The 24,885-nt window shown below is 48.6% G+C and overlaps 1 protein-coding gene across 1 annotated transcript in view; it reads left to right on the top strand.

The window, feature by feature from the left end:
• LOC128731801 (neurexin-3b) overlaps nt 1–24,885 on the top strand; it is a 71,502-nt gene that overhangs the window by 12,481 nt on the left and 34,136 nt on the right. The window contains exons 4-7 of the mRNA XM_053824945.1: nt 4,043–4,187; nt 6,674–6,727; nt 15,529–15,810; nt 23,892–24,027. Of these exons, the coding sequence (XP_053680920.1) occupies nt 4,043–4,187; nt 6,674–6,727; nt 15,529–15,810; nt 23,892–24,027 (617 nt within the window). The remainder of the gene's footprint in view (nt 1–4,042; nt 4,188–6,673; nt 6,728–15,528; nt 15,811–23,891; nt 24,028–24,885) is intronic.

Raw genomic sequence — 24,885 nt, 5'->3', positions numbered from 1 at the left:
TGTTGCTTCCGGTGAAGAGACTTTCCGATGTTGTGTTCCCACGCGTCTCGTAATTTCCACACGTGCAGTATAATGCTCCAACGTTCGTTCCAGGGTAGAGAGCTTGTGGAAATCGCAAACGTGGTGTCCTGCTTCAACTGGTTACCGACGAGCCTGGGACGTATGATGTAACTGCTGTTGCTAGTATCCGACGCCACAAAGCGGTGTCCCGTCATGCCGCAGGGTGGCTGACTTCGTTGACTTCAGTTCGCTTGGCTCCCTGGGCGAAGGACGTTTCGATGAGGGTAAACCGATAATAGATGTAATCGTTGCGGCTCCCCTACCTGAGGCGAAAGTGAAGGTAAAAGGAGCCCATTTCCAGCTGGGCTAACGACGGGAGGGCGGCTGCCTTACTGATTACCTCGCACGCGCACGGCCGTGTTTACTTTCGCCATCAGCTTTGAGACTTTTTTTCCATTGCTCGACGGGCAAAAGTTATTCTCCGTAAATGTGGCCACATGCATCCAGGGATCGATGTTTCGATTAGCGGGATAAACGAATTGGATCTCGGTCGTTCCGCTGAAGAGCGAGCACGAAAGTTTGTCTTGCCTGTTTGTACGCCCGTGGCGTTCGGTGTTGGTGAAAATTCTCCGAGGAATCACTGATATCCGAACGCGTGGCAGCACTCGACAAAAGAGCATTCATAGATTTTTGCTCATGATTTCGAACTCTCTTTTCAATCTTCCGAGAGTTTTTGCAATTTATACGAAAGTTATGAGTCCGATAAAATGCTCTATCTATAAAAATCTTCATGCGGTCTGTGCAAAATATAGTTCAATATTTTGATTAGTTGATATTCTTTGTTTTTTTGCGCTTACATGTTGAAGATAAAAAAAATCAGATCATAGAATAAAATCGATTGCTGACCTTAGATGTAGATTTTCTATTGTCCAAATTTGTAAAAGAATAATGTGAATGAAGTGTAATCAACATTTCAATAAGTTGCATTTTTTTTTAATTAGTAGAAATTGAAATCAATTCTAATTTTTGTTTGTTCATCAACCGTTTATGCTGGTTGCTAGCAAAAATCGATGAACTCCAGGAAGACTTTGGACTAATGGTGATTGCGGATAAAAGTAGATCAATGATCTGTGAGCCAGAAGTGATTTAACCTCACTTTCGATCTGCCTAAAATTGTCCAAAGCCGTAAACTGAAACCAACCGTCTACTATGATCAATCGAGTGGGTGGAAAATACGATGGATAATTTCGATAGCGCTAATTATGCGTGATTCGCCAGACGAAAGTCTCGAAAGGGCGGCAAATTGACTGTACCGATAAGGATTTTAATGGCGTCTCATTTCCAAGCCAATCAGCCTGACGAGATTGATGAAAGAGAAGTTGAAATGGTCGGAGGGATGGATATAGTATTTTATATTAATTCACTTTGATTGTGTGCTCTTTTCTAGCCTACGACAAAGCAAAGAACGTTTATTTTGAAGAAAAATAAATTGAAAATACCAAATATCAGCGTCTAATGGAAATGAAAGTGGTGTTATCTGTAAAAGAGCCTACTTTTAAAATGAGATTTTCTTAGGAAATCATTTCAACATAAATCAGTTTTAACGAATACTACCGAACATACACTTTGCAGCTCAAGTTTCTAGAAACTGAATTTCCTTAATCATAGAATGCTCATCAACAGAAGAGCCCGTTTTCGGAAATTGTTCAGCCGCTAGATACGCAGATAGCAAAATGGAATATAATGATATCTCTCGCTTCGCTGCACCGTGACAGGTTTCATATCTACGATAATTGAAATTCCAATCTGTCCAGAGCCGGACCGTGAACATTATACACTGCCAGTTGCCACGCCGTGCATGACCAGGCGTCTCCATCGTGTCGGTTTTACATAAACTACGGACGATTTTCTATTTTATTTTTGTCACTGAAAGGCATGGAAGCGAAAAAACATCGTTCTACGTCTCGTCTGGACGTGGAATTCGAGGGAAAATAGTTAGCAGAAATATTCATTTGACCCAGCAGTCGCCAGGCCCAACTGTGGCTAAGCGCCCGGCATTCGCATCTGCACCGAAGGAACGTGTAGGAATTCCAATAAAACAACATCCGACAGAACGCGGCGTAGGGCATGCGAACTGAGAGACAAAAAACTGGCCGCACACGTACTGCTTCACCGAAGACATCCAGCTGAATCGAGTTTTACACAGCCTGACGTGATCTTGCGGTCTCCAAGTGGCTGGCGTTCGCTCGCCAGCGTATGAAGAATTCGAATAATGTCCGATCGACCGAACGCACGCTGGTCTGCTCTGGCATTCACCGGCCATTGCGCAGTCTTTGGGGGCTGTAATTCAAAATTCGCCCTCGCACTGCCAATCGTGTGGATTGGCTGGGCAACGAGCCACGGAGAATGGGCTCTCGGGCCACAGTCGAACCTTGTAGGCTCGTTTCTCCGATAAGCTTTCAAGTTGCACTTGCCCAGTGGGAGTGTCAGCTTCAGCCCGACGACGGTTGTCTCCGGACGGCAAACGCCAAAGCCGGTTATGTCACAGCTGTGGGGAATGCGCCCGAGAAGACGCGAGGAAAAATAAGAGCATGTTTATGTAAATTATTCATGGCCAATAAAGCTCCCTTGTTCGCGGTGGGCTTTGGCAGGCTGAGTGTTTTATAACGAGAAAAGATGGCCAACGTTTTGTCGACTGTGTAGCCAGCTTCAGGGGACATACTTTACATATCTCGATGCGTGCTGTCACATTGCCGACCCCTCGTTTTCCGCCATCACATGGCGATCAGCAGTGCTGCATAAACCGGCCCCTGGATGGGCTCTGGCATTATCCGGACGAAACCGACCCGATCGGGTCAAAATCGACCCCATGGCCTCTGGAGACAAGCTCAGGATCCAAGCTTTGGTGGAGCCGGGAGCAACCACACAAAAAGGGAACCGAGCGAAAGAAAAATCCCGGTGTAATCTTTCGTCCCATAGCTAATGCTCCAGAAAAGGGACAGTATCTGTTTGGGGGATCATAAAACTGCCAACAACTTCCTATCTCAAGTGGGTGAAAAGCGACCGTATCTCACGGCCACTAGGAGCGTCCGGGCCGCGACATGCGCTTGGTTTTGCATTCGTTGTTTTACATTTCGTTTAATAAGGGCTTACTCCGGCACGCACGCCACCTAATCAAGGCACCCGAAGCAGCCCAGCTAAACAAAGGCAGTAAAGAATCTGCAAACAACTCGGCCATGACTGCACTAGCTGGAGGGATCGGCTGGTGCGTTGTTTGGCTGAGAAACAAGGGTCAGCGCTTTTAAGGGTGCAAACGTGACGCAGCTTTACCGAGTGACCCAACCTTCTGATACGGGGAGTGATAAAAATCAACGAAAAAGGATTTTCCATCCAACAGGGCCAGTTTCCTTCCCTAGCCCGTGCCGGTTCTTCGGTTTCGGGTGCGAATGTCATATTGTTTCTCTGTTGTGTTTTTTGGTTGTGTCAAAGTAAACCTGTCGCTTGCAAATCGAAAAGCGTAAACTTACAGTAAGGCTAACGGGTGCTGGGTGTGGAGTACATCTGGGACGCGCCGTGAACAGTAAAAAGGAAAACGAATCTCGCAAGATTGGTCACCTGGGAACGATGAAAAAGCGGCCGTAAGCCGCCCGGCTCACGAACAAGGCGGTACAATATAGCAACGCCACCGAAGGCGAGATAAATTATAAACTACAGCAACCGAAGCAGCCGAGCTTTTCCCCGGATCGGACCAAACTCGAGATGCATCTTCCGGGTGTAGTAGCACGTCCTTTTTCTCGTCCCACGCCCACGCCGGATGTCACTGGGCTGGTCGTAAAGAAGCTAGCGCCCTAGTACGCTTCTTTTCCTCATGGTTTTTCGCCTGCTGCTGCTGCTGCTGCTGCGTCGGTTATCGCTTTTCATTTTCCCGTTTCCATCATTTGCAGAAGTGTGATTAATCCCAGGATAATTACGAAATTGTTTCTAATCCCGACCATCTGTGCTTTCTGTGTTCGTGTTTCTTTCTCCGTGTCCCACACCGTAGGTACAACACCAAGCTGGCCCTACTGGCGTTGCCGAGCGTCATCTTCGAGCCGAGGTTCCGGGGATCGGTACGAAATCTGGTCTACTCGGACCAGCCGGGCGTGTCCCCACGCCGACAAGAGATGCGACAACCGCGCGACATCAAGGTAAGCCACTCGAATCCCGTCTCCTTCGTTCCTTTTCGGTCTTCCTTGCGCATTCCATGCTCTGCTGCGTCCTAAGTCCCCTCATCGGAGGACGACGACGAAGCGTTTCGCAATGGTTGTGGTTCGCGTTCGTTTTGATTTAATATGAGCCACGGAACCGTCTTGCAAGCGTTCAACCGCCCGCAACTCAAGGTCGTTTCAGGGACGGCAAGGATACCGAGCGCAAGGACCTGCGACGGATCGCCGCTGGTCGCGTTCGCTGCGAGAAAGCAGCACACAAGAATGAAACAAAAAAAACCCATAGGTATGGGGCAAAAAAAAAATCTCACTAAATTTATCACCGATAAATCAACGGATGTCGCGCATTGGCGAGTCTTCGCGCGGTGTTATTTTTCTGATTCTAGTTTTTACCGAGTCTTGGAGCCGCTTGCAAGTTCAGAAATTTCGATTACCATGTGGAGGAACTTTCTCCCGTCCGGCATGCGATTGTTTTACCTTCACGCGGGCTCTTTGGTAGCGAACTTGCGGGTCAGTAGCTGTGGGTTGGCCAACGTAACGGCGTGTGCTAATCGCTCAATAATGGTGGGCAGCGTTACATCACGCTAGGCTTTGCCGGTCGAATCGCTGCGAATGGTGGCTGGGTGGTGAAAGACAAATTTGATTAGAACGACTCGGTTGAAGGGCTGTTGTTTTGGCTTTTCTTAAGGTTTGATTGATAGCGGAATAAAAACGTGTTCGAAGCCACTAGCGGACGGTATCGATGGTGACCAAAATCGAATGCAGGTGTTCAATTTGAACAACGGCATAAGACTGTTGTCGATAAAATATGGAAAGGAAATTTTTAGAATTTACTTCCAGCTGCTTTTAATCGATTGGATGAAACGACATTATCGTCGAGTGAAGTTGGTGAGAGTCGTGAAAACTCCACCCAAGTAACCGTCCATTCAGCCAAGCAAAAAAGGAATCCTTAAAGGGCATCCTAATCTTCTGTAAAGAATCTCTGCATCCTAAAATCCTTAGAACGCTTATGCGGTCCCATCCAGCTTTGATTTATATTCACTCATAATGATGAAAACGGTGCAGGATACCGCCAATTTTATTTTTCGTTTCGCTCGATCACCCTTGGCTGCGTAATTTTATTCTCCGAAAAGCTCTGAGCTCGTTGATGAATGAAACATTAGCAAAAACAAAACGATGCAATCATCAAACATGCTAGTCCTCGCAGCAGCTCCCAAGTTAAGCCAAACTGGAGCTGGCCCACGCAGAGCGATGACATTTTATTCGCACGTGGGATCCAATGCTTTTACGTTGAGTGACGACCTTTTACTTTGAGGTGTTGTGGGAGGATGAAGGATGTGTTTCAATAACGATTTGAAGTTTATCGCCCCGTAGAAAAGGTTGTTTTACTGAGAAAAATGAAACTGGTTCATCTATTTTTTACGATCATCTTTTCAAGCTCGGCGAGGAATAAGAGAACGTATTGAAAAAGTCAAGGGATTTTCTTAAATGGAAAACCCTAAGAGTTCATTTCGAATGTTCTATTTTCGATAGATTGCTGTGTAGCTTTATGTCATTTATGAACTTGCTAAAATGCCCTTTATGGAACACCTAATTTAATTTTAACTTTTTCGTATCGTATAACGCCCATACCTTCGGATGATATTATTCAACCTAAGGCAAACTCGTGACTCAGGATTTCTTGCCTTAATATCACAAAAAATGATCTCAAATTTCACACACGATCGAGTTCACTAATACTTTCGGCAGCAAATACCCCATCGCTTCGATGAAGTCTGCGCTGCAGTGTCAGAGCGCGACGCCATTAAACGGGGGGTTGGCAATGCAAACCGAATTTATCAACACCCCGGCGCGAAATCGATGGCGCCTTCGAAGGGCTGCTATTCCGATATAACCCTTGCGTCGTGCTTTTTTGCGGGTGGCTGCTTATAATCCGCCATCCAATGGGTGGAGGAGCCTTTTTGTGTGCCTCTCATGAGCTCTCATTTCGTCCTTTCGCGATTCTCATCAAACGAGGGCAGTGGTGAAAAGCGAATCGGAAAATCTCTCGAATAAACGACCCGCCGGTGGGAGGCGCGGGCGATGCGGAGAATAAAATTTCTTTTTATGGGGAACAATTTTTCCTCCGCGCATAAATTGTGCCTAAAAGTCGGAGATCCGACGGTTTATTTCTACTGTTCCATTTCGCTTCCTTGCTCCTTGCCTCCCCTTCCGTCCGTACTTCCTGTTTTCTTGCTTCCGTTTTCCTTTCCGGTCGTCCCTTTCGGATCGAGTTCCGTGACCCCGCGGATGCCCATCACTAAAACATCCCCCCGACCACGGCAAGCGCATCCACTTATATTTCTCATCTCACGCCACTTAACCGGATAGCGGCGATTGGGCTCTTTTTGTGTGTTTGTGTGTATGTGAGCTTGTTTTATTCGAACGATTCACCCCTTTCACTTCTTTCTTTTTTTCTCCAAAACCAGTGTGGCGACTCACCCTGCGATCTGACGGCGATGCCACGCGAAAAAGTGACACGGGTAAGTTTTGTTTCGGTTCTTTCTTTTTTTTTCTCTCTCTCGATTCTACCGTGCTGCCCTCGCTGGAGGCTCAGCGGCTCGCGAAGTTGATGCTCCTCGTTGGCGGCATTCCTAATCTTCCTAGACAACTCGCCATAATGGCGTACCAAGCCGCGTCGCAACGAGGCCAGTCTGCGTTTGCACGCGCTGAAATGGGTGTGGTTGATGAGAGATTTAAAAATTGCACCGTAGACATGTTTATTCATTTCCTGAAGCAGCTAAGCGAAAGGGCATACGAATGTAGCTGGAAGTGGGCAAAAAAGACGGCAAATTTCTTCAATAATTCCGAACGATTCCGAATGTCTGCAGCACGAAACGGACCAGCGCCTGGCCGCTGGATTTCCCTTTACTCATCTCGTGCAATGGCCAAAATGGAAAGCGAAGGCGAGAGAAATATTTCTGTGCCATTGCAAACTATTGCCGCATGCAAATCGCAATCAGTGATTCCAACGGACGCCGGTTGGTTTCGGATCTTGCCGGCTCAAGCTGCGCCACGTTGTCTTGCGATAAGAACGCGGTAATGGAGCCATTTCGTCGGCGGTCGGGAGAAGAAGAAAAAAATGGCCATTGGATTGTACATTTCGTGTGAGCTGCTAGCTTATTTCGCGAGGCGTTTCCATTCTACCATTGACACTTCGCTGAAACCGACGTAGAGCGAGCGGCAAGAGCCTTCCAGATTGGTGGTGTGCCTACTTATACACTCAGTTCCCGTGATCGATCGAGTGATTCGCTTTGATCCGCACCGATTGGGAGGCTCCTTACCGATTGAAAGGCGGCTCCATTTAGTGCCGACGATCCCGGTGGGGGCCTTGTAGCCGTAGCAAATGGCGGCCAATAAATCCTTCCAACGCACAGCCGGGGTGGCATTCCAACGGAGTGGATTTCTTTCATCACATCCCCAACACCTGATAATATCTGCAATCAATGTTGCTTCCTCGCCTCGATGCGCACTATCGATCTTCCATCGGTAGTACCCAAATCAACGGGTGCTGGTTCTGCATGCTGGTGGCCATCCTGCCTGGTGCTGGTAGCATCCGTAAAACGAAAGGACGCTCAGGACGAATGGAGCTGCCCGGGTCATGGACGGACGAAACGCCCCCAAAACCAGCCCTTGATGAAGTTCCATTTCTCGAGCGGCTGTGTGTGTGTGTTCTTTTCATTTTCCTTTCCAACATCACCGCTCCCTGCCAATGCTCGAAAGAGGTTTCGGTTGGGCTCGATGGCACAGAAAAATTCCCCATATTCTCGTTGGAAGGATTTTCCCTGGATTTTTCTCGCACATGCTCTCGGCATGTGAGCGACCAGTTCGGTGGCTTTGACTGGGTATATTTGGACGCCCGTTGTTGATGTGCATGCTATTGTTCCTGTTATTTACGTAGTTGCACTCTCGCTCCAAAACACGGCTTGAACCGGAACGGTTCGGACGGCCATATCTTGCCACCGTCACCGTAAAGTGCGACCGGAACGGCTTTTCCCGAGTGGAGAAATAACGACGAGTGACGTGGGAAAGAGGGCGGGAAAATCGATAACCAATAAATCTTACCGTAACCCACCATCTCGTCGTCACCACCGTCTTCGTCGTTGCCCTGGTCGTCACCGTCGTCGTCGTCGCCGTGGCTTCCTGTGCTATTCTCTGCCTTCGGCAACGCGGAACAAATAAAGCCTTCATTCATCAGACCGTACCATCCCACGTAACTTTCCACGGGAGGGAAGCGGGGGAAGGAGGATAAGAAGTCGGGTTTGGCAAGGTTAGGACTCGACCCAGGTGGCTGGCTGCAGATGGTCAGGTGAAGCTGGTTATCTTGTTTTTCTTTCCGCTATTTTTGGCTTCAGAAGAGCGAGCGTTTTGTAAAAACGGCCCCGTTGTGCTCCATTCGCCCGCTGCGACGTTTTCTTTGCGCAAAAGTTATGCTTCCCCCTTATCGGGTACACGCTCTCATCCACTTGCCGTGGTGCGATCCGATCATGGGAGGCGTGCGAGAGGCGTCTTAAAATTAATCGCAATAGAAACGGAACGTTACCGTGTCCTTTGAAGCAGAATCCGCAAGGTTCGTGGAATCGTGAGGCGTTTTTTTGCTGCTAGGATTTTAATGCTCCTCAAAGTTTCGCTTTTATGCGAATTATACCAATTAACATGATGTCTGCTGAATGTGAAACAATCACACGATCGAATCATGCCATCTCGGGGAGCTTTTGTGAAAGGGCACGAGAGATTCGTGGAAAATAACGAAGTAAGACAAGATGACAATAAAAATGCCGCTTGAGTGATGTACGGTACACTCTCAGCGTTAGCACTTACGTAACCTTTTTCAGACTGGCGGCTCAGTTTATAGCCCCGGAGCCAGGACGTGGAGGCTCACTAGCTCGAAGTCCTTGAGAGCATTTCGCGTGAGCTGCTTATCGTACCATCGCAGCAGCCTTTCCGGATCGGCTGTGTATTGGAAAGTATGCCCGTAGCCTAATGGCATGGCAACAAGGTGCTTCTTCCGCCAGGTATCCTCAGCAGGCTTCTCAATTTTGCTAGCTTATGACATAACCGGTGTTTTCCAACGTCATTTACCTGTCCCCTGCGTCAACATGCTCGGAATGGGACGAAATTCTCTGCACTGCCAGGATAAGGAGCTGCTGGCGCTTTCGGGATAGAACAATATTGGGTTGCCCGCATAAATTTTGCCTATCCTGCTCGACGGGACGGCGATGGTGCATTATCGTTGAGAAATATCCTTTCATCCAGTTTCTTCATTGTGCCTGTCTTTTTGGGATGTAGGGCGCACATAAATTGGTTGATAAACTTTTGCATATTTTTTTTGAATGATTTTCATCTGCCCATCCAAGGATGCTTTTTGTCATGGTTCGAAAAAACGTCAGCAAATATGTAGTTGATACTTAAGCAGGTTATCTTTAAAAGAAACCTAAAGATGCGGTAGAAAAAGTATCTTATAATGTAGTTGTATCCCAGAATTGTAGACGAAAAAGTAAAAAAATTTCCCAGGAAAAAAATTATTGAGCGGTGTTGTTTTTTTGCAGTATTTTTGGTTTATAATTGGTAAAAAACGTACTTCACCAAAACTAATAAATTCTCAAACAGACATTAACCATCGCCAGTTACGAGTGTAGTATAGTAACATGATTGCACTTAGACATTGAATTCAATCTCAAACAGTAGGTCTGAGCGGATCATCGGATCTCCGATACCCGGAACGAAGTCTATGCTTACAGCAACATTCGCGACGGGGGACCAACTTCTCGGCAATGCCTATAAAACTTCGTGACCAACGTCCAGGGAAGAATTAACCTCAGATCAGAACGCTTTCCTTACGTAAGCCCGTACGTGGGCTCGATGACGTTCGCACGGCTTAAGGACACAGCGTTTGATGAGCTTATGTTCAGCCATGTTCCTAGTTGTTCCAGGTAACAACACCACTCGTTACGGCACGAAGTAATTTGTTTAGCCTTCACAGGGGAATAATAAAGCCTTCAGGATGTTGCGGTTTCCTTCCCACTAGAACATCCATCGTGACCGTTCCTTTCTCTGACGACGATTACGGTAGGCAGTTGTGGAGGATAGAGTGAGTGGCTCTAGCTACAAAAAAGTTGCTTGGTTCTAGGCTGTATAAAAACACAGACAACTATGTTGCACCGGAAAGCTTATCCACGCTTGATGGCATGAGAGTCGCAAGGATGATATGGTTACATTTAGCTCGGATGATTGTAATTGTTACCATAGCCAGGAGTAGATTGGCTTTTATTGCATTAAACTATCGTTTGGAACTTAATAATAACCGGAAAAGAGCCTCAGGTCCATGGACAAGAACGCAGAATGCAATTTAAAAATAGTATATATCAAAACGAGGAAATGCATTTAGGACGCGCATGAAGCCACGAAACCAAATTTCTCGTTACTCGTATGCAAAGTAAGTTCTTGCTGTTAGAAAAAATAAAATGTTCACACGACATGCAGCTCTGGAAAAGTTGTATTACTTCTTTTTTTCACCAAACCGAATGGATGTGGTGCTTTCAGTGTCTCCCAACCGCAGGTACAGATGGTAATGTGCAAAAAAGCACAACAATAAAAAGAGCGCATCGCTTCCGGGAATGCCGCTGCATTGCCACAGCGAGCCAACAAAACCCTCCGCTCGAAATTCACGTCTGACAGTGGCACGTATGCAAGTTTTCCGCCTCTTTTTTTGCAAGTTTTATGCGGTTTTACACGTCATCCTGGAGCCCGGCTCACAACGCCATTACCGATTCCGAATGTTCCGATTTGCGAGATTGCGCTTCTGAACCGCCACGTTCTGGGGAATGGCACCGGAAGCAAAAGCAAAACGCATTCCAATGTCCGCAAGGGCTTTGAGCACCGGCCTCATGCACATCCACCGTTGGTCCGTTCTCGGCTTGCGGACGTGCTTGCAACCACCGGGAAACCGCCCACATCCACGAAGCAGATGAAGTGTTTGACTTTTTCGAGTACCTCCGAACGAGCGCTTTATCTGGCATCTGCACCCAAAACCCTCTGCTCGATCCAGCGAAGGGCAAGGGCGCTGACGGCACACGAGTGAATTCGGCCAGAGGAATCTCTCGAACATTGACGCGATCGAACGGAACACATTCAAGCAGCTGCCGTTCTGCATTTGGGGTTGCATCCATGCGCGAGTCAATGCCACTGCCCGAACGGTGTCCTCGTTCTCGAATGGTGTCAGCTGTGAAATATACAGTCCCATCCAGCCCCGGCGGACATCATTTAAACACGAGCGACTCCATTTTGCATTCGCTACTGGCAGCCATCGTTTGGGTGGCACATGTGCGAGGGCGAAGCGCATGAATAACGCACGATTAATTTATGGCGCCACCATCAATTATCGCCTTCAAGAGAAACGATTGCGCTGATGTCCTTGCGTAGGTCGGTGTTTTCCACGGCACTGGAAAGCGGCAGTTAAATCTCTAAGCCTCTCGAAAGCTGTTCCACACGCTCCAATTGGTATTGCTCATTGACGACTCCATCACTTCCAGGAACGCTGCCCGTTTGCGTATTTCCAAGGGTACTTGCTCGACACGCCGATCGATGGCTCACTCATACGTGCGTTGGTCGGAAAAGCGTAAAAACGTACGCACCCAGAAGACGTTCCATCGTTCCCCTAATTCATTTGGGCCAACCGCCTTCCACCTGGCTTCGAGCGTGCCAAGAAAGATGAAACGGTACCGAAGGAAAGCGAAGCAATCGCCTAACGAAGCGATACCCGCGTCTGTCGAAGGGTTTTCCCGGAAACGACGCGTGGGTGGTTGGCTGCCACCCCGAGTGCGGGAACAGAATACACAAACGGACCGGGCCCGACCGCATGCACTCGGGCAAGTAACGCAGTTTACTCAGGCACTTCCGGTGGCACTCGAGCACCGGGAGCAAATCGAGAAATTGGATCAAATTACAACTCCTTGCTCCCTCGCGGCCAAGTGTCCTGGCGCGTATCGAGCTGGCGGCTAGTGGCGTTCCGGGGTTGCGTCGGTAAACGACCGCGCTAGGAAAAGGCACTGTCAGTGAAAGAAGCGGCGGATATCGATCGGTTGCCGCTGGTGCCGGTGGTGCTTCCGTTTGCGCTAACTATCGCATCGTCGGGCGAGATCGAACATTAGGATGTCGTTAGGAAATGGAACCCCGAAATGGTTATCCTTTCGACGTTCGGCAGCCTGGTAGCGTGACGGAATTAGGTCCCGGCGCGTTCGACAAGGCACGAACTAAATCGAGCCTTGTTGCACCGTACGCTGGAAAATGTAATTTTCTAATCTTTAGAACCGTGGGTGGGTTCACATGCGACGGCACTTCATCTGCTCAGCCGATCCGGTGACTGTTGCAGAGGTCCTTAGGCAACAGAGGCATGGAAGCTGTGGTGTGTGTTGAGGAAAAACATCTTTTCCGGCTGATTCCGTACACCCATTAAATTATCAACCTCCATGATGAGGTGATGATGCGTTTCTCGAAATCTCGCGCTCTCTCTCTCTCTCTCTCTCTCTCTCTCTCTCTCTAACACACACACATACACACGGGCGTTCTCTCACGTGTCGAAGCTTGGTTGGCAATTTTAGCAATCTCATCACAGGCCTCACGCCAGCTGCTCAAACAGCAGCGAAAACTCCATTAAAAGTTCATTCCATGTACTTTCTCCCGAAATGGCCCTACGTTCGCACGCGCCCCACCATTAGACAACTCAATCTCGAAGGACTCCATCGCCACCGCAGCGAGCTGTCGGGCACACCCAAAACATCCGTCTCACGGGGTTGTCCCGCTCGGATTCACACAATAAGATGTAGAAGAAGAAGTCACAAACGGGCCCCTAATGATAACAAGCCGCCCGGTGGCGAGGAAGCAAAAGCGCAAAAAGAAAAGAATGAAGGAAAAAGAAAAAAAGATGCGAATATATCAGTCACAGAGCGATAAAAATGAGCTTCCGTGCGGTTCTTTTTATTATCCTCCGCCACCGCCTAAGAGGGCTGGGGTGCCGATTGTAACGCAACATTTCCGTATCGCATTTGTGTGCGACACGACTTCCGGCGGAGCTGTGCGCCCTTTTCTGGTCCTCGTTGCCATTTGTTCCCGTTTCCGGTCGCGCTGGGACGCTCCGATCCTTTTCGCCTGCCAGTTGTTGCTGGCGGTGGTCGTGTCATCTTCGGCGTCAACCCTCGGTCGTCGCCATTGTCCCTCTCTCCGGCATACACTGGCGTGGCAAATTATGAAATTATGTCGTTTGCCGTGCGCCCGCCAGCTGCCCTGTTTAGCTGCCAGCGAGCGTCTTATCTGGTGCGAGCTGTTCCTTCCCAACGCGGCTCATCCGGCACCACGGAGCCAGCCGACAATGGCGGTTACAGATAACGTCTGCCCCGGCGATGCCGTTGCGGTGTTCCAAGGACCGTTCCGACGTGGGCTTGCCCATCGTTCCCAGTGCAACATGTCAAAGGCGCGTCGACGCGAAGGACACTAACGGGCGATGATGGTGATGACTTCGAGCTGCGGCGTGAAACGGCTTCGAACCGCGTCCGTGACCGCGACGTGTGGCTGGCTCGCTGGTTTACGATCTAGGGGCAAGTCACCCGTCTGTGGGGCTGTCGGATTTATTCCCCTTGCGAGAGGGCAACTGCGTGTTGGCGCGAAAGGAGAAAAAGAAAAAAAAAAGCGAACAGGAAGCCATTGATGAGGCGCTTCCTCATCGCTGCCCTTCGTGCGCTAATTCCGAACGATTGATGTGACCATTTTCCGAGTGCGCTTTTGCACACGCGTTCGTCCTACTTTCGCCTCGACGCCCTAATGAGTCGCCCTCAAATGGGACGGCGTTTGGAAGGTTTCGGCGCTAGAATGGTGCCCGTTTCAGCAGCGAGCGCGTTCTTGCGCTCCGTCACCTTGTCAACCGCAGCCTTCGTCGGTGCACAATCGGATGGTGCTCAAATTTGTGTTATCGCTGGCGAAGGAAGTGATAAATGATTGAAATATCTCCGCGCATGCCATCGCCATTCAAATTTTTCGTCCCATCATTGTCGTGCGCAAGCACCCGGTGCTGAATTTCCGCTTCCCAGGAAGAATCGCTGTTTTGGAATGTGCCATTGCAGGACAGTTATCCAGCTTCAACTACATCACGGTGCTCGTTTAGCGTTTCACCGGAATGGATAATGAATTCTCGAGAAGATGAGCTGTAATTTAAGCTTTACATGGTTGGGAAGCCTTGGAATTTCCTCTTTTGAGAGCATTGAACTAAATTAAATCAAATTATGTGGTGTATTCAGGAATATTGCAGGTGTTCACAGTAAAATTAATTACCGTTTGCCTTCTGCTGTTGTGTTTGTGATGAAAATTCCTCTGATTATGCAGTACAAATTGAAATTCACATGTTCTAGAAATGAAACAATTTGTGGTGCTTTATAACAGCACATAGCAACTCTGCTTGATATTATTTGCAAGTTGTTTTAGCTAAGTGATGTCTAGATATGATTTACCGTTTTGAAGAAAAGACTGCTAAGATAATAAGACGAACGTTCCATTGGATATAGGCGTAGCCGAGAGTATGCAGGAGCTATAAGCCAAACATCTGAGTGTTTATTTTTTTTCTGACGCATTGCTCCTTGAGCTCGATTCGGGATTACATTGCTTGGAAAAGCATAGCTAATACTTCAATGCAAACAGAAATTGACAAGCAATCAGGCAAACGTCAAAACAACTTCCAGAATAGCGCCGCAGGGCTGCGACTTAAGGTGCAAGCTTTGGAATCGAACATGGGGACAATGTTTGCCGAAAGAAAAACAATCTCAAGAACAGCAATGGCGAAATGGTAATACTGCGGGTTACGATTCCGATTCCATCCTGCAATGATGCTGCACGACGTTTCCGTTTCCGCTGGAGCGAAGTCATCGCGAATGCTTATTTCGGTTTCTTCCACAGACTCGTCGCACGAATGCGTAGAGAAGTGAACTTATCGCACTGCCGCACTAACTAGATTTTTTTTCTTTTTTTTATCTTTTACATCCCCATAACCTCTCTCTCTCTCTCTCTCCCTTACAAACACAAAAAAACTCTTGTTCTTGGCATCGCGTACTTACGAACTCCTTGATTCCGTTCGATTCCGGTCGTCCACCAACCGTTTATTTCATCCCCTGGGGTGATCCTGCACGCTGCTCCTTACGATTTCGGGTGGGTCACGATGGGACGGGGCCACCGATGGGGGAGGTGGTGCCGGATCTACGCACTCTACGCACACCCTATGCACTTCACCACATGCATGCAGCCGCACACCACCACCACCACCACGCACCAGCACCGCAGCTTAGCGCCATCCCGGCCACCCGTTGACACGTGGTCCTGGCACGTCAAGCCGTCCACGTTGTCTCCCGTCCGATGGTGGTGGCCTTCTTCCGGTGCCTTCGGGTTGGCACACTATGTCCGGCACCGACGCCGTCGTCGTCGCCACGTGGGCCGGACGTGGAAGCGGAACGCACAATTCGGCGGCATCTATCCGCCCAACTACGATCTCGTCCATCACTGCCTTCGCACACTGCCGTCCGAAAAGGTGACTAAGCAGTAGCATTCACCCTCTCGCTAGATCCCTCATCATCTCCATCTCTTTCTATTTCTTCTGCTTTCTTGTTCTCTCTCCCACTCTCTCTCTCTCTCACTTTCTCTCTGTCGTTTTGCTCGCTCTACTTTCACTGTTCTGTGTCGACCTGCCTGGGAATCCTGCCTTTCTTCGGTGTCGCTAGCGCTCGTAGATATCCTTCATGTCGGCATCTGCGCCTGTTAGCTGTTTCGTTTGTATCCCGCTAGCTCGAGCTCCTCTAGAGCCGGGTGATTGGTGTGCCGCAGGGCTCGATGTGTCAGGTTTTGCCAATGCACCGCCAAATCTCGGGCTACTCTAGTGTGTGCTAGTTGATTGAGTTGTTTGTATCTATGTAAATACGCCTTCGGAAAGCTAGAATAGACTCATCTGTACCGATCCTTCATTCACCCGAGTAGCATAAATGTAATTTTGTCCGTTGACAAACCGTTTGACTTTAAGTTGATCTGAACCGAACTCTTTGTGTACATGTTACCGCTCCGCTCTGAAGGCTGAATTCGTGTTAGGCAAAGTCTTTGTTTCGGGACTGTAAATATGCTGCTTGCGTCAAACAAAGCAGTGTTCATGCGAGCAGCTCTGCAGCATGCACGAAAAGCATGCTACTGCTGGCGTGGCATTCCTTGGGAAATCTAGGACAACCTTCAAAACCACCCCGTTACACCGTGGGCTGTCGTGACCCACGGTGCATAATTGCTGAAATGTAGCTCGTTTGGGACAATCTAGCCGTAACCTTGCGCCAAGCGCCGGATTGTGTGGGGATCCACGGTATAAAACACACACACACAAACAGCGTCGAATCACTGGCAGGAAAAAACGCCAGAGTAAAAAAAAAAGAGAAACCATTTGCATCCCAGCTCTTGCCACGTTGCTCAATGTCGTTGCCAAGGTTGAGAACGAAAAACATCGCCCTGAAGGGTGGGCCCTCGAAACGATTAGTCTTGTTAGGCAGCCAACCGGGCGAGGGTAATGAGAAAATCTGAAGCACGATGGTAAAGCGGTGCAATTGCACAGAAGCCCAACTCCTTCATCATCGTCCTCGCGCAGGCATCCCTTCGCAGCGTCGCAATATTAGCGCTCAACCGTGTACGGAAGTCAGCGGTCTCCAACGGGTGTCGTAAGCGGCAGAAGTGTTTACATTGCATTCCTTTCATTCGCTGGAAAAGCTTCAGCACGGTAAAGGTATCGGTTGCCTAGCGGCGTATCAATGTCGCTCAGGTTGGTCGTGCTGTGATGGAAGCGCGTGGTAAGGGAAATGCTTGTCATGCTTTAAAGGCACGCTGATAAACTATGCTGACAAACTCATTCCTCTCCAAAGCCCTCTATGGGAAAAGTTGTGCAGCACTTAAAAGGCAATGTGTTTTGAAAATATAATTTAAGTAAATTTTTTCAAAAAAGTGGTTTTTAGTAGAATTTGTACACGAAAGAGTGCGAGGACAAACAAACGAGAACAAATACATTTAGTAGCAATTAGTGAACATTATTGCTCTTTGCAGGATTCCGTTGCACATGTAGAAATTAAGTTAACCACCCATTATCGAGCTCACATTCTGCTTCGCTTCTGCATGAGACATTCGAACCCCAACCTACGGATCTAACGGGAACGCTTGAACGTTGCGTTGGAAAGAGAACCGTAGCACCCAATCGAGAAGCTCCATTAATGTACTTTGCTTTACAACAATCAATTATCTGCAGTCATCAATTGTACCGCATTCACGCTACGCCCCCGATGGCGCTCGCCCCGATGGCGGGTTTGCGAATGGCAGCCGTTCAATTGACATGGGCCCGAGTGCTGCGCCCAAGCCTGCCCCAGAGATGCCACGGTGTGCAACGTGTTGTGTGAACATGCCAAGCGCTAACCGCAAAAAGCAGCACAAAATCGAAAACCACAGCAGATGCCGGTTTTCCCGCCACGGTCCGGAAGCCGCAACCAACCAATTTCGAAAGCTAATGGCAATGCGAGGCCGCGCTACACAAATGCAGCACAACCCGACGAGTGCACGGCACGGTGGGCCAGCCGCGTGTAATTGTGTGGGCAAAATTGGATACGTCAGGACGCGTTAGGAAAAATCGCCGAGTTGAGATGCGCTCTGACACTAAACGCCGGCGTACGCGCGAGTAAACGGATCGAAACTGATTGGCACGGCATGATGGCGGCAACAATTGGCCAATGAACTTCGATGAGAGTTGAATCAACAAACGGCGCGCTTAAAGCACGTCATCGGAGTGCCGGCTTCCAGTTTCCGGTGTTCCGGTGAAAGGAAACACTCCGCTGGGGGAATCTTTCGGGTGTCGGGTGCCGCTTTTGACTACCAGTCAACGTTTCAACTCCGACATTTCCAAGGGTCACCATGGGTAAGCAGGCTTGTTTCAAACAGCAATATCCAATTTGTACGGAAATCACTGAAATCGCATCCACAGCACTTCGCCAACGGAAAATCACACTCAACTACATTTCCTTGCATCCGTGCGGTTTGTGTCGTACCCGTACGGGTGTGCGAGTGGGTGTAGTTTGTGATCCTGCACGCTTTATGTCGTCCCTACGTCCCTACGGCGTTACGGTGGCACAACTTCATTCGTCAGCAGATCCTGGCAAACGAACCGGTGGTGGCGCATATTCATGCCGTCCCTGCGTAAGGCTGGCTCGCGTATTTTAGCGTTCGACGGCAAAAAGAGTAACGCCACCCACAACCCAAAGGGTATTTCCCGGGAGGGTCGTAAAAATGCGCCAGTTGAAATTGAAATTTCCAGCGTCGCTGCAAACGCATAATCGGTATGTCCCCGCCGGCCAGCCAAGGACTTTTTTGTCGATGCCAACGCTGGGTTTGAGGCAGTTGGGTCGTTTTTTTTGTGCACACCCACAGAAGCATATGTAAGCTCGGTAAGCACTCGTGGGGTAATGTTCCGATCGTCGGCCGAACAGTGTTGTATTGTTTCTGCTTCGGCCATCGGCAACATCGACGCCGGACGCCGTCCAACAGCTGCTGGAGAGGGTTCTGGTGTCGCACCGATCGAGGGTCCTCCACCAGCTAATGACGCTGTCGCTGGGAATGTGCCCAAAGATAAACATCGGCCTCTTGCCGGGAGTGCAGCGCTGTAGAGCTGGCCGATTCAAACGATGTGGCGAAGCATGACTTTTATGGAAATAAATGTCACCCCCTGCACCATAACGCCCTCGTTGGGTGGTGTTATTTGGACGAGCAGATTGGTTCGGGATGGCGCCCACATCCGATGAGCCCCCGAGGCTGAAAGTTTCTTTTTTTCGTGAGTGCTTGTGGCGCCGTGGCAGCTAATGAACGGTCGGTTTGTTAAGTCGAACGAATGGGCCGTACGTAATTAAAATGTTCCGAGCAAGCAGTGTTCCCATCCGGCCTCCGGGGGATGGTTTTCTCCGTGGTGGATGCTGCCGAACGGGCGAACGCACGTTTATAAATAAACCCTCCGGCGATGGAATGAAAATAGTACAAGCTGTTAGGGAAATTGCAATTCCAAAATTATTCCAGTGTGCCTCCACCACATGCACACGGCAGCAGATGTGCGGTGCTGTAGTATGTGGTCTGTTATCTTCATTTTTTTCCTTGTGCTGACGGGCACTGAAAAGCTAAATGAACCATTCGCTGAAAGTACGGACGAAAAATCACCCCACCGCCGGTGGCCATCTGTGTGGTGGATCACTGCACGGCCGATTTTTCCTTCGTCCTTGGTGTTGTTGTACGCGAGGTTTGTGGGAAAATGTGGGAGTAAAACAGACAGAGCTTTATTACTCCTGCGAGCATCAGCCGAATAACGCTCGAAGGACGTCGGTGTAAACGGAGGCTGGGGAAAAGAGAAAAAAAAACGTAAAACCAACCTAATGGTTCAGCTACCAAACGGTGCTGTCAGTAGACAGTTTGTCTCTCACAGAGATGAGTCGAGTTTTTCCACCCGTAAAACGAGTTCTCACCGGGGTGAACTTTAAGGCACGATGATGAGCTCAGGTGCAGAAAGTACACCTCTATCGTGTGTACGTCCAGGGTACGAGTTGCCGAAAGGAAATTTAGCCAACCATAGCTACTACGTAAGGCTGCATCTTGGCCCTAGGGCCGTGCGTCATTCGCGGCGAAATGAACGAGAGGATTGGGGGTGGAATTGGAAATTCAATTAGTTTCACTCTGGTGCGCTGATTCCGTTAAATGAAAGAGCACTGTCGCGCACAAATGACAATAAGAACAACACACGAAACACGAACTTAAATGCTTCCGGTGCCAGTCGCTATTCTCTGAAAAGGACGTCACATCCGCCCGGAAAGAGCGCTCTATTGCTGGAGACTTCCAAAGTGCTGCCGTTTAATAATAGATTCGATATCGGCGTTGTCTCACAGCTGAGCACAATTTGTGTTTCGTGAATCTTGCTTCCAAGCCATACAACCGAACCGTTTTTGGACCGTTGATTCGAATAAACCTCTCGAAGATAGAGGAGCAATTAAAATCGGTTGTCCGATGCAGGCATCCAGTCCAGTCCAGCCACTGTGTTTTGCGCGAGCTATGAAAAACACAATCAACGGAAAGGGGCCAAGCGATGGTTGCCAATAACCACCGTGTTTGGGTGCATATTCTGGATTCCGGATTCCAGACTCTTGCCATTTTTCGACTCCACGAAGTTTATTCTTGTTTTTTCTCTTTTGAGTTTTTCAACTTTTTGCCCTTAACGCACCACCTTCCGCTGGAGCTCAGCTGGGAAAATTAGAGTGAAAGCTATGGTTCAAACTACAAGAAGTGCAGGGCTATAAACCCCAACTCGTTCCTGTAATTTCTTTCCGGCAGTAAAGAGATCATGGAAAAAAGGGGATAAAACAGAGCACCGCAGATGACGTTGATGGCCCACAACAGCATCGGCCCTGCTTTCTAACGACCCTTTTTTTTCGAGTGGCCTTACTTCCTGCTTCGATTTCTACGCGTTTCACCGCTCACAAGACCACGTGGCCTCAAAACTTTCTTCATAAAGTCCGCTAACAACTGCGATCATCGCTGCGTCTGCTCGGGTGAGCGATACCAAACCGATGAGGATCCGTTTTCTGCCTCCTGGCTTTGGCCTACGTTAACTGCGTACAGCACCAGTGGGGGGTGAAAAACGAAAGAAACGAGAGCTTTTGGTTTGTGCATGAGAGACAAGAAAGAGGAGATTAAAAAACTTTGCTCCGCATTCTTCGCTCCTGTTTCCATGCGCAAACTTTGCAGGAAGCTAAGGACACGCTTGCAACCGCTCATCGGAACCGGCTTTTCTTTCGATTACTTGCCACATTCGACGTAGAAGATGTTGAGGAAAAGAGGTAATCCACGACATATGTCCCGAACGGGAAGGTATTAGAGGTACAACGGTGTGGTCACTTTTCCAACGTGATTTTTAAAGCTATTTTCGTAGTAACCGACAATTGTCTGATTATTATACTTATTGGTGTGTAATAATTTTCAAGACATACTTGTTGCGATGGAGTGTAGAGCTGTACTGGTTTAAAACTGTTAATATGTAGTAAAATGGGTCAAAAACGTATCGCAAAGAAAGCCCATGCTTTCTCATAGTGAAAACAGCCGACAAAATGTCATTCCCAATGGCCACCATCACTGCATCGCTGGAAGGTCAACCAGGACCACGAATTGCTTTCCAAAAAGCTTCCGCAGTTTTGCATCATTCCACCCGCACCGTGTCCAGCGTCGTGCCTATGGTGTCTGTCTGTAACCTACATAGCACCTACGAGTACCCAAAAGTGACGTTTGGGACGGCCTCGAAAAATCCTGCCATATCGCCAGAATCATAATCGATTTATGTTCCTTTGTCTGGGAACGGAGAGTGCGACTCTCGGGATCGCCCGGACGGGCTTCCGTTTGCCTGCGCCACTCGAACGTTCGGCTCGGGCACATCATCATAAATCAAGTCTCAATTACGATTCCTAACGTGCCACCGGCTTGGGCGACCGCACAACCACACATGCACTGGTTCCAGTTGTGCGGCCCTTCGCCATTGCTTCTGGTAATGGCGAATCCTGGGACCCGACACCTTCACGCCTGTGCTTTTTTCGTGAAAAAGTTTATCCCATAGCTCGGGCGGCTAGCATCGTTTATTCTAAATATTTCTGCTCCAGTGTAGCCGAACAATAGCGTATTGGGCCGGATAAAACAGGGTGAGTTCTTCTGCTTGGACGTGCTGGGAATTTGTAACCTTGTCCGGTGCACCTATTTTCAGTGTTTTTGATAGTACAGCCAACGTCCTTGGGCTCGATGCCTCTCAGCATTTATGATGCTTTGATTTGCTTATTTTATTTGTGATTTGCTAGCTCTCTGAAGTGCATGACGTCCATTGGAATAGTTTTTTTGGTGATGTTATATTGCAAGGATTGTTTATTGAATATTACGGTTGGATAAAGGATAAATGCCATCATAGTGGCTTAAAGACGACATTACTAATGTTGCGCTTAATTTTAAGTCAATGTTGATATCCTTTAGTTTGCTACATATTCCTATAGAAACAACGCAAATTTGTAAATTAGTACTTATATCAGGATGATTTGTTTTTTTAAAATAGTCATGGCTTGAATGAAGATATTTACATTGGCTTCGAGTGACACGGATGTGATTAATAGCAGAGCAATGTGTACGCTAGACCTACATTTCACCCTTCAAAATGGGGCGTCAAATTACCGATCTGCTTTACAACATTCGGGCTCGAGAGGTGTGTTTCTCAAACAAGCCGCCACAGATACGACCACGAAAGCGTTGATCTCAGCCTTCAACCACTATCGGGACGCGTGTCCCCAAGGACACTTGGAAATGGCACTCGAGGGTTGTCTCTGACTGCCAGCTTGTAACACGACAGATCGGGAAGGTCGTGCGGTTTCGTGTGGCTCGGATCTCACACATAGGAGCAGCCACATCCGAGATTTTAAGACAAAGGTTAAAATTTAATATGCTTCCTCCGTCGCAGCGGTTCGGCATGCCGGTGGTGTGATCGTCTCGTTTGCACCATCTTTTTAATGAGGCTAAAGTAGTTTACGTAATTAATGTACGAGAGCCTGGGGAGCAAGTGGCCGTAATGGTGCCGCCACTGGAGCGAACGATAGGATCCTCGACGGTTCCAGCCATCAACATGGAGCGCGGCAAACCACTTGCCCGGAACGCTCTGTGCGGCATTAACTCATTATGAAGCGTACTTAGAAGAGCACAATCATGTCAATTTCGAATAGTTTTCAAATTTGAAATAAAATCCGAGGCCGTTCTCGTGTTTTATCAACCAAGAACCAAGAATCATCCCCTGCATTGTGTTCCTTTTTATTCCCCTTAACAGCTTGCGAGAAAAACAATGTGTAAGAAAAGTGTCAAACTTTTACGTAATACTTAATTTAACATGGAACTATCTTGAAAGTCGATACTCAAATGCTATGTATATTTAAAGAGAATTGTGAAACCCCCCCCCCCAGAATACCTAGAAAGTTAAAAAAAACAGCTCGTGCACCGACAACAAATATTTACCCCAATTTACCTGTACATATCACGCCGCTCGATGGTAGCTCGAAGAAATTGACAGCATAATAAAAAATCACGACAGCTCTCACCCGACATCTCCTTCCGCCTGTGAATAATGCCAACAAATCGTTTACCTTAAATTTTCCCTCTCTCGTTATTATTTAGAGCTACTTTGTTTAGATACTCGTCGCATTTCGTTTCGTGGCCCTACAGCAAAGGGCCACCGATATCCGATAGTGGTACGCCCGCAACGTCCGGGTTGGTTGGCGCGAGCAAATGTGCAGCAAAAAGTCGTTAGCAAACGCCATTACCCGATGTTTGTCCTTCTCGGTAGTCAATGTGCATATTACATCGTTCCCATGTGTTACCGCTAGTTGTACCGATCGCAGCCGATCACCGAATCGTCCCGTGCACATCGAGCCGTCCACCACCGTCCCGGGGTTGTTCCGGCGGAAACGCATAAACGCCGAGACTCGCCATCGCTAGCAAACCATACTAACAAGCTGTTGTTTGTTTTCTGTCTGATTCGATGTGTTCTTGCAGCAACTGCGCACCAATGTTACGGATGCCTGCGAGCGCCACGACCCGTGCCAGCATGGAGGCATCTGCATATCGACCGACTCGGGCCCAATCTGCGAGTGTCGAAATCTCGAGTACGAAGGACCTTACTGCGAACGAGGTAGGTACTGCATGCGGAGCCGGTGGTCCGATTTGACGACGGCTTAAATCCTTAATCCGAACCGCACAGGCTGCAGCCTCCGGGAGACACTCGTAAGAAATCGTAAATTATTCTCCCAGCGAGACGTTGGCGCTCTTCCGATTCCGCGTTATGAAAGCGCTTTGCTGGCCCGAAGATACTCCACGGTTCTAATGAACACTGCTGCAAAATCCCCGCGATGCACTAGCGGTCTGGCGGAAGCTCTGGAAGGCGCAAGAAGGCGTCGAAATGTTTGCTCTGTCAAACCCACCCCGCAGTGCTTGCAAAGAGCCCGGTCGCCTCGCATTGGTGTCTTATTTTATCGAGGTTTATACGGACGGTTTGGCGAAAGCTTCGATAACGCCTCGGGCACAGTGAATCCGAATGCTATCCTGCACGGGCACACTAACCAGCGTTTGGTCCTTTTCCGCAGGTCCCGCGGGACGCGCCTGCTCGAATGGTCGTGACGAAAGCGTGCGCTTCGTTGGATATAGCGGCTCTATTTCTCATCCAATCGCCAACCGGTTGGGGAATTTCCGGTTTATGGTACGCTGCAGGAATGGGGATTTCTTTCTTGGCCAGAATTTCTTTCTCCGCTTCGTTCTCTCTTTTTCCCGCCTGCCTTCATTGTTGCCCCTCGGGTGGATTTGTACCGGGTGGGAAAAATAATAACGATAAATAGCGACAGGAAATATATTTACCAGGGACAGAAATGACACAAAACTTGGGACCACCGCAAACTTGGGACCAACCAGCCTGACCCGAACCAAAGCCGATGCCACGAATTTATGGATATTTACGAACGTAATCAATTTATGATTATCGGCTTGAAATCGCTTG

The sequence above is a fragment of the Anopheles nili genome, chromosome 2, assembly GCF_943737925.1.
Source record: "Anopheles nili chromosome 2, idAnoNiliSN_F5_01, whole genome shotgun sequence".
In the NCBI taxonomy this organism is placed as follows: Eukaryota; Metazoa; Arthropoda; class Insecta; order Diptera; family Culicidae; genus Anopheles; species Anopheles nili.
This window is presented reverse-complemented; position numbering and strand designations above follow the sequence as displayed.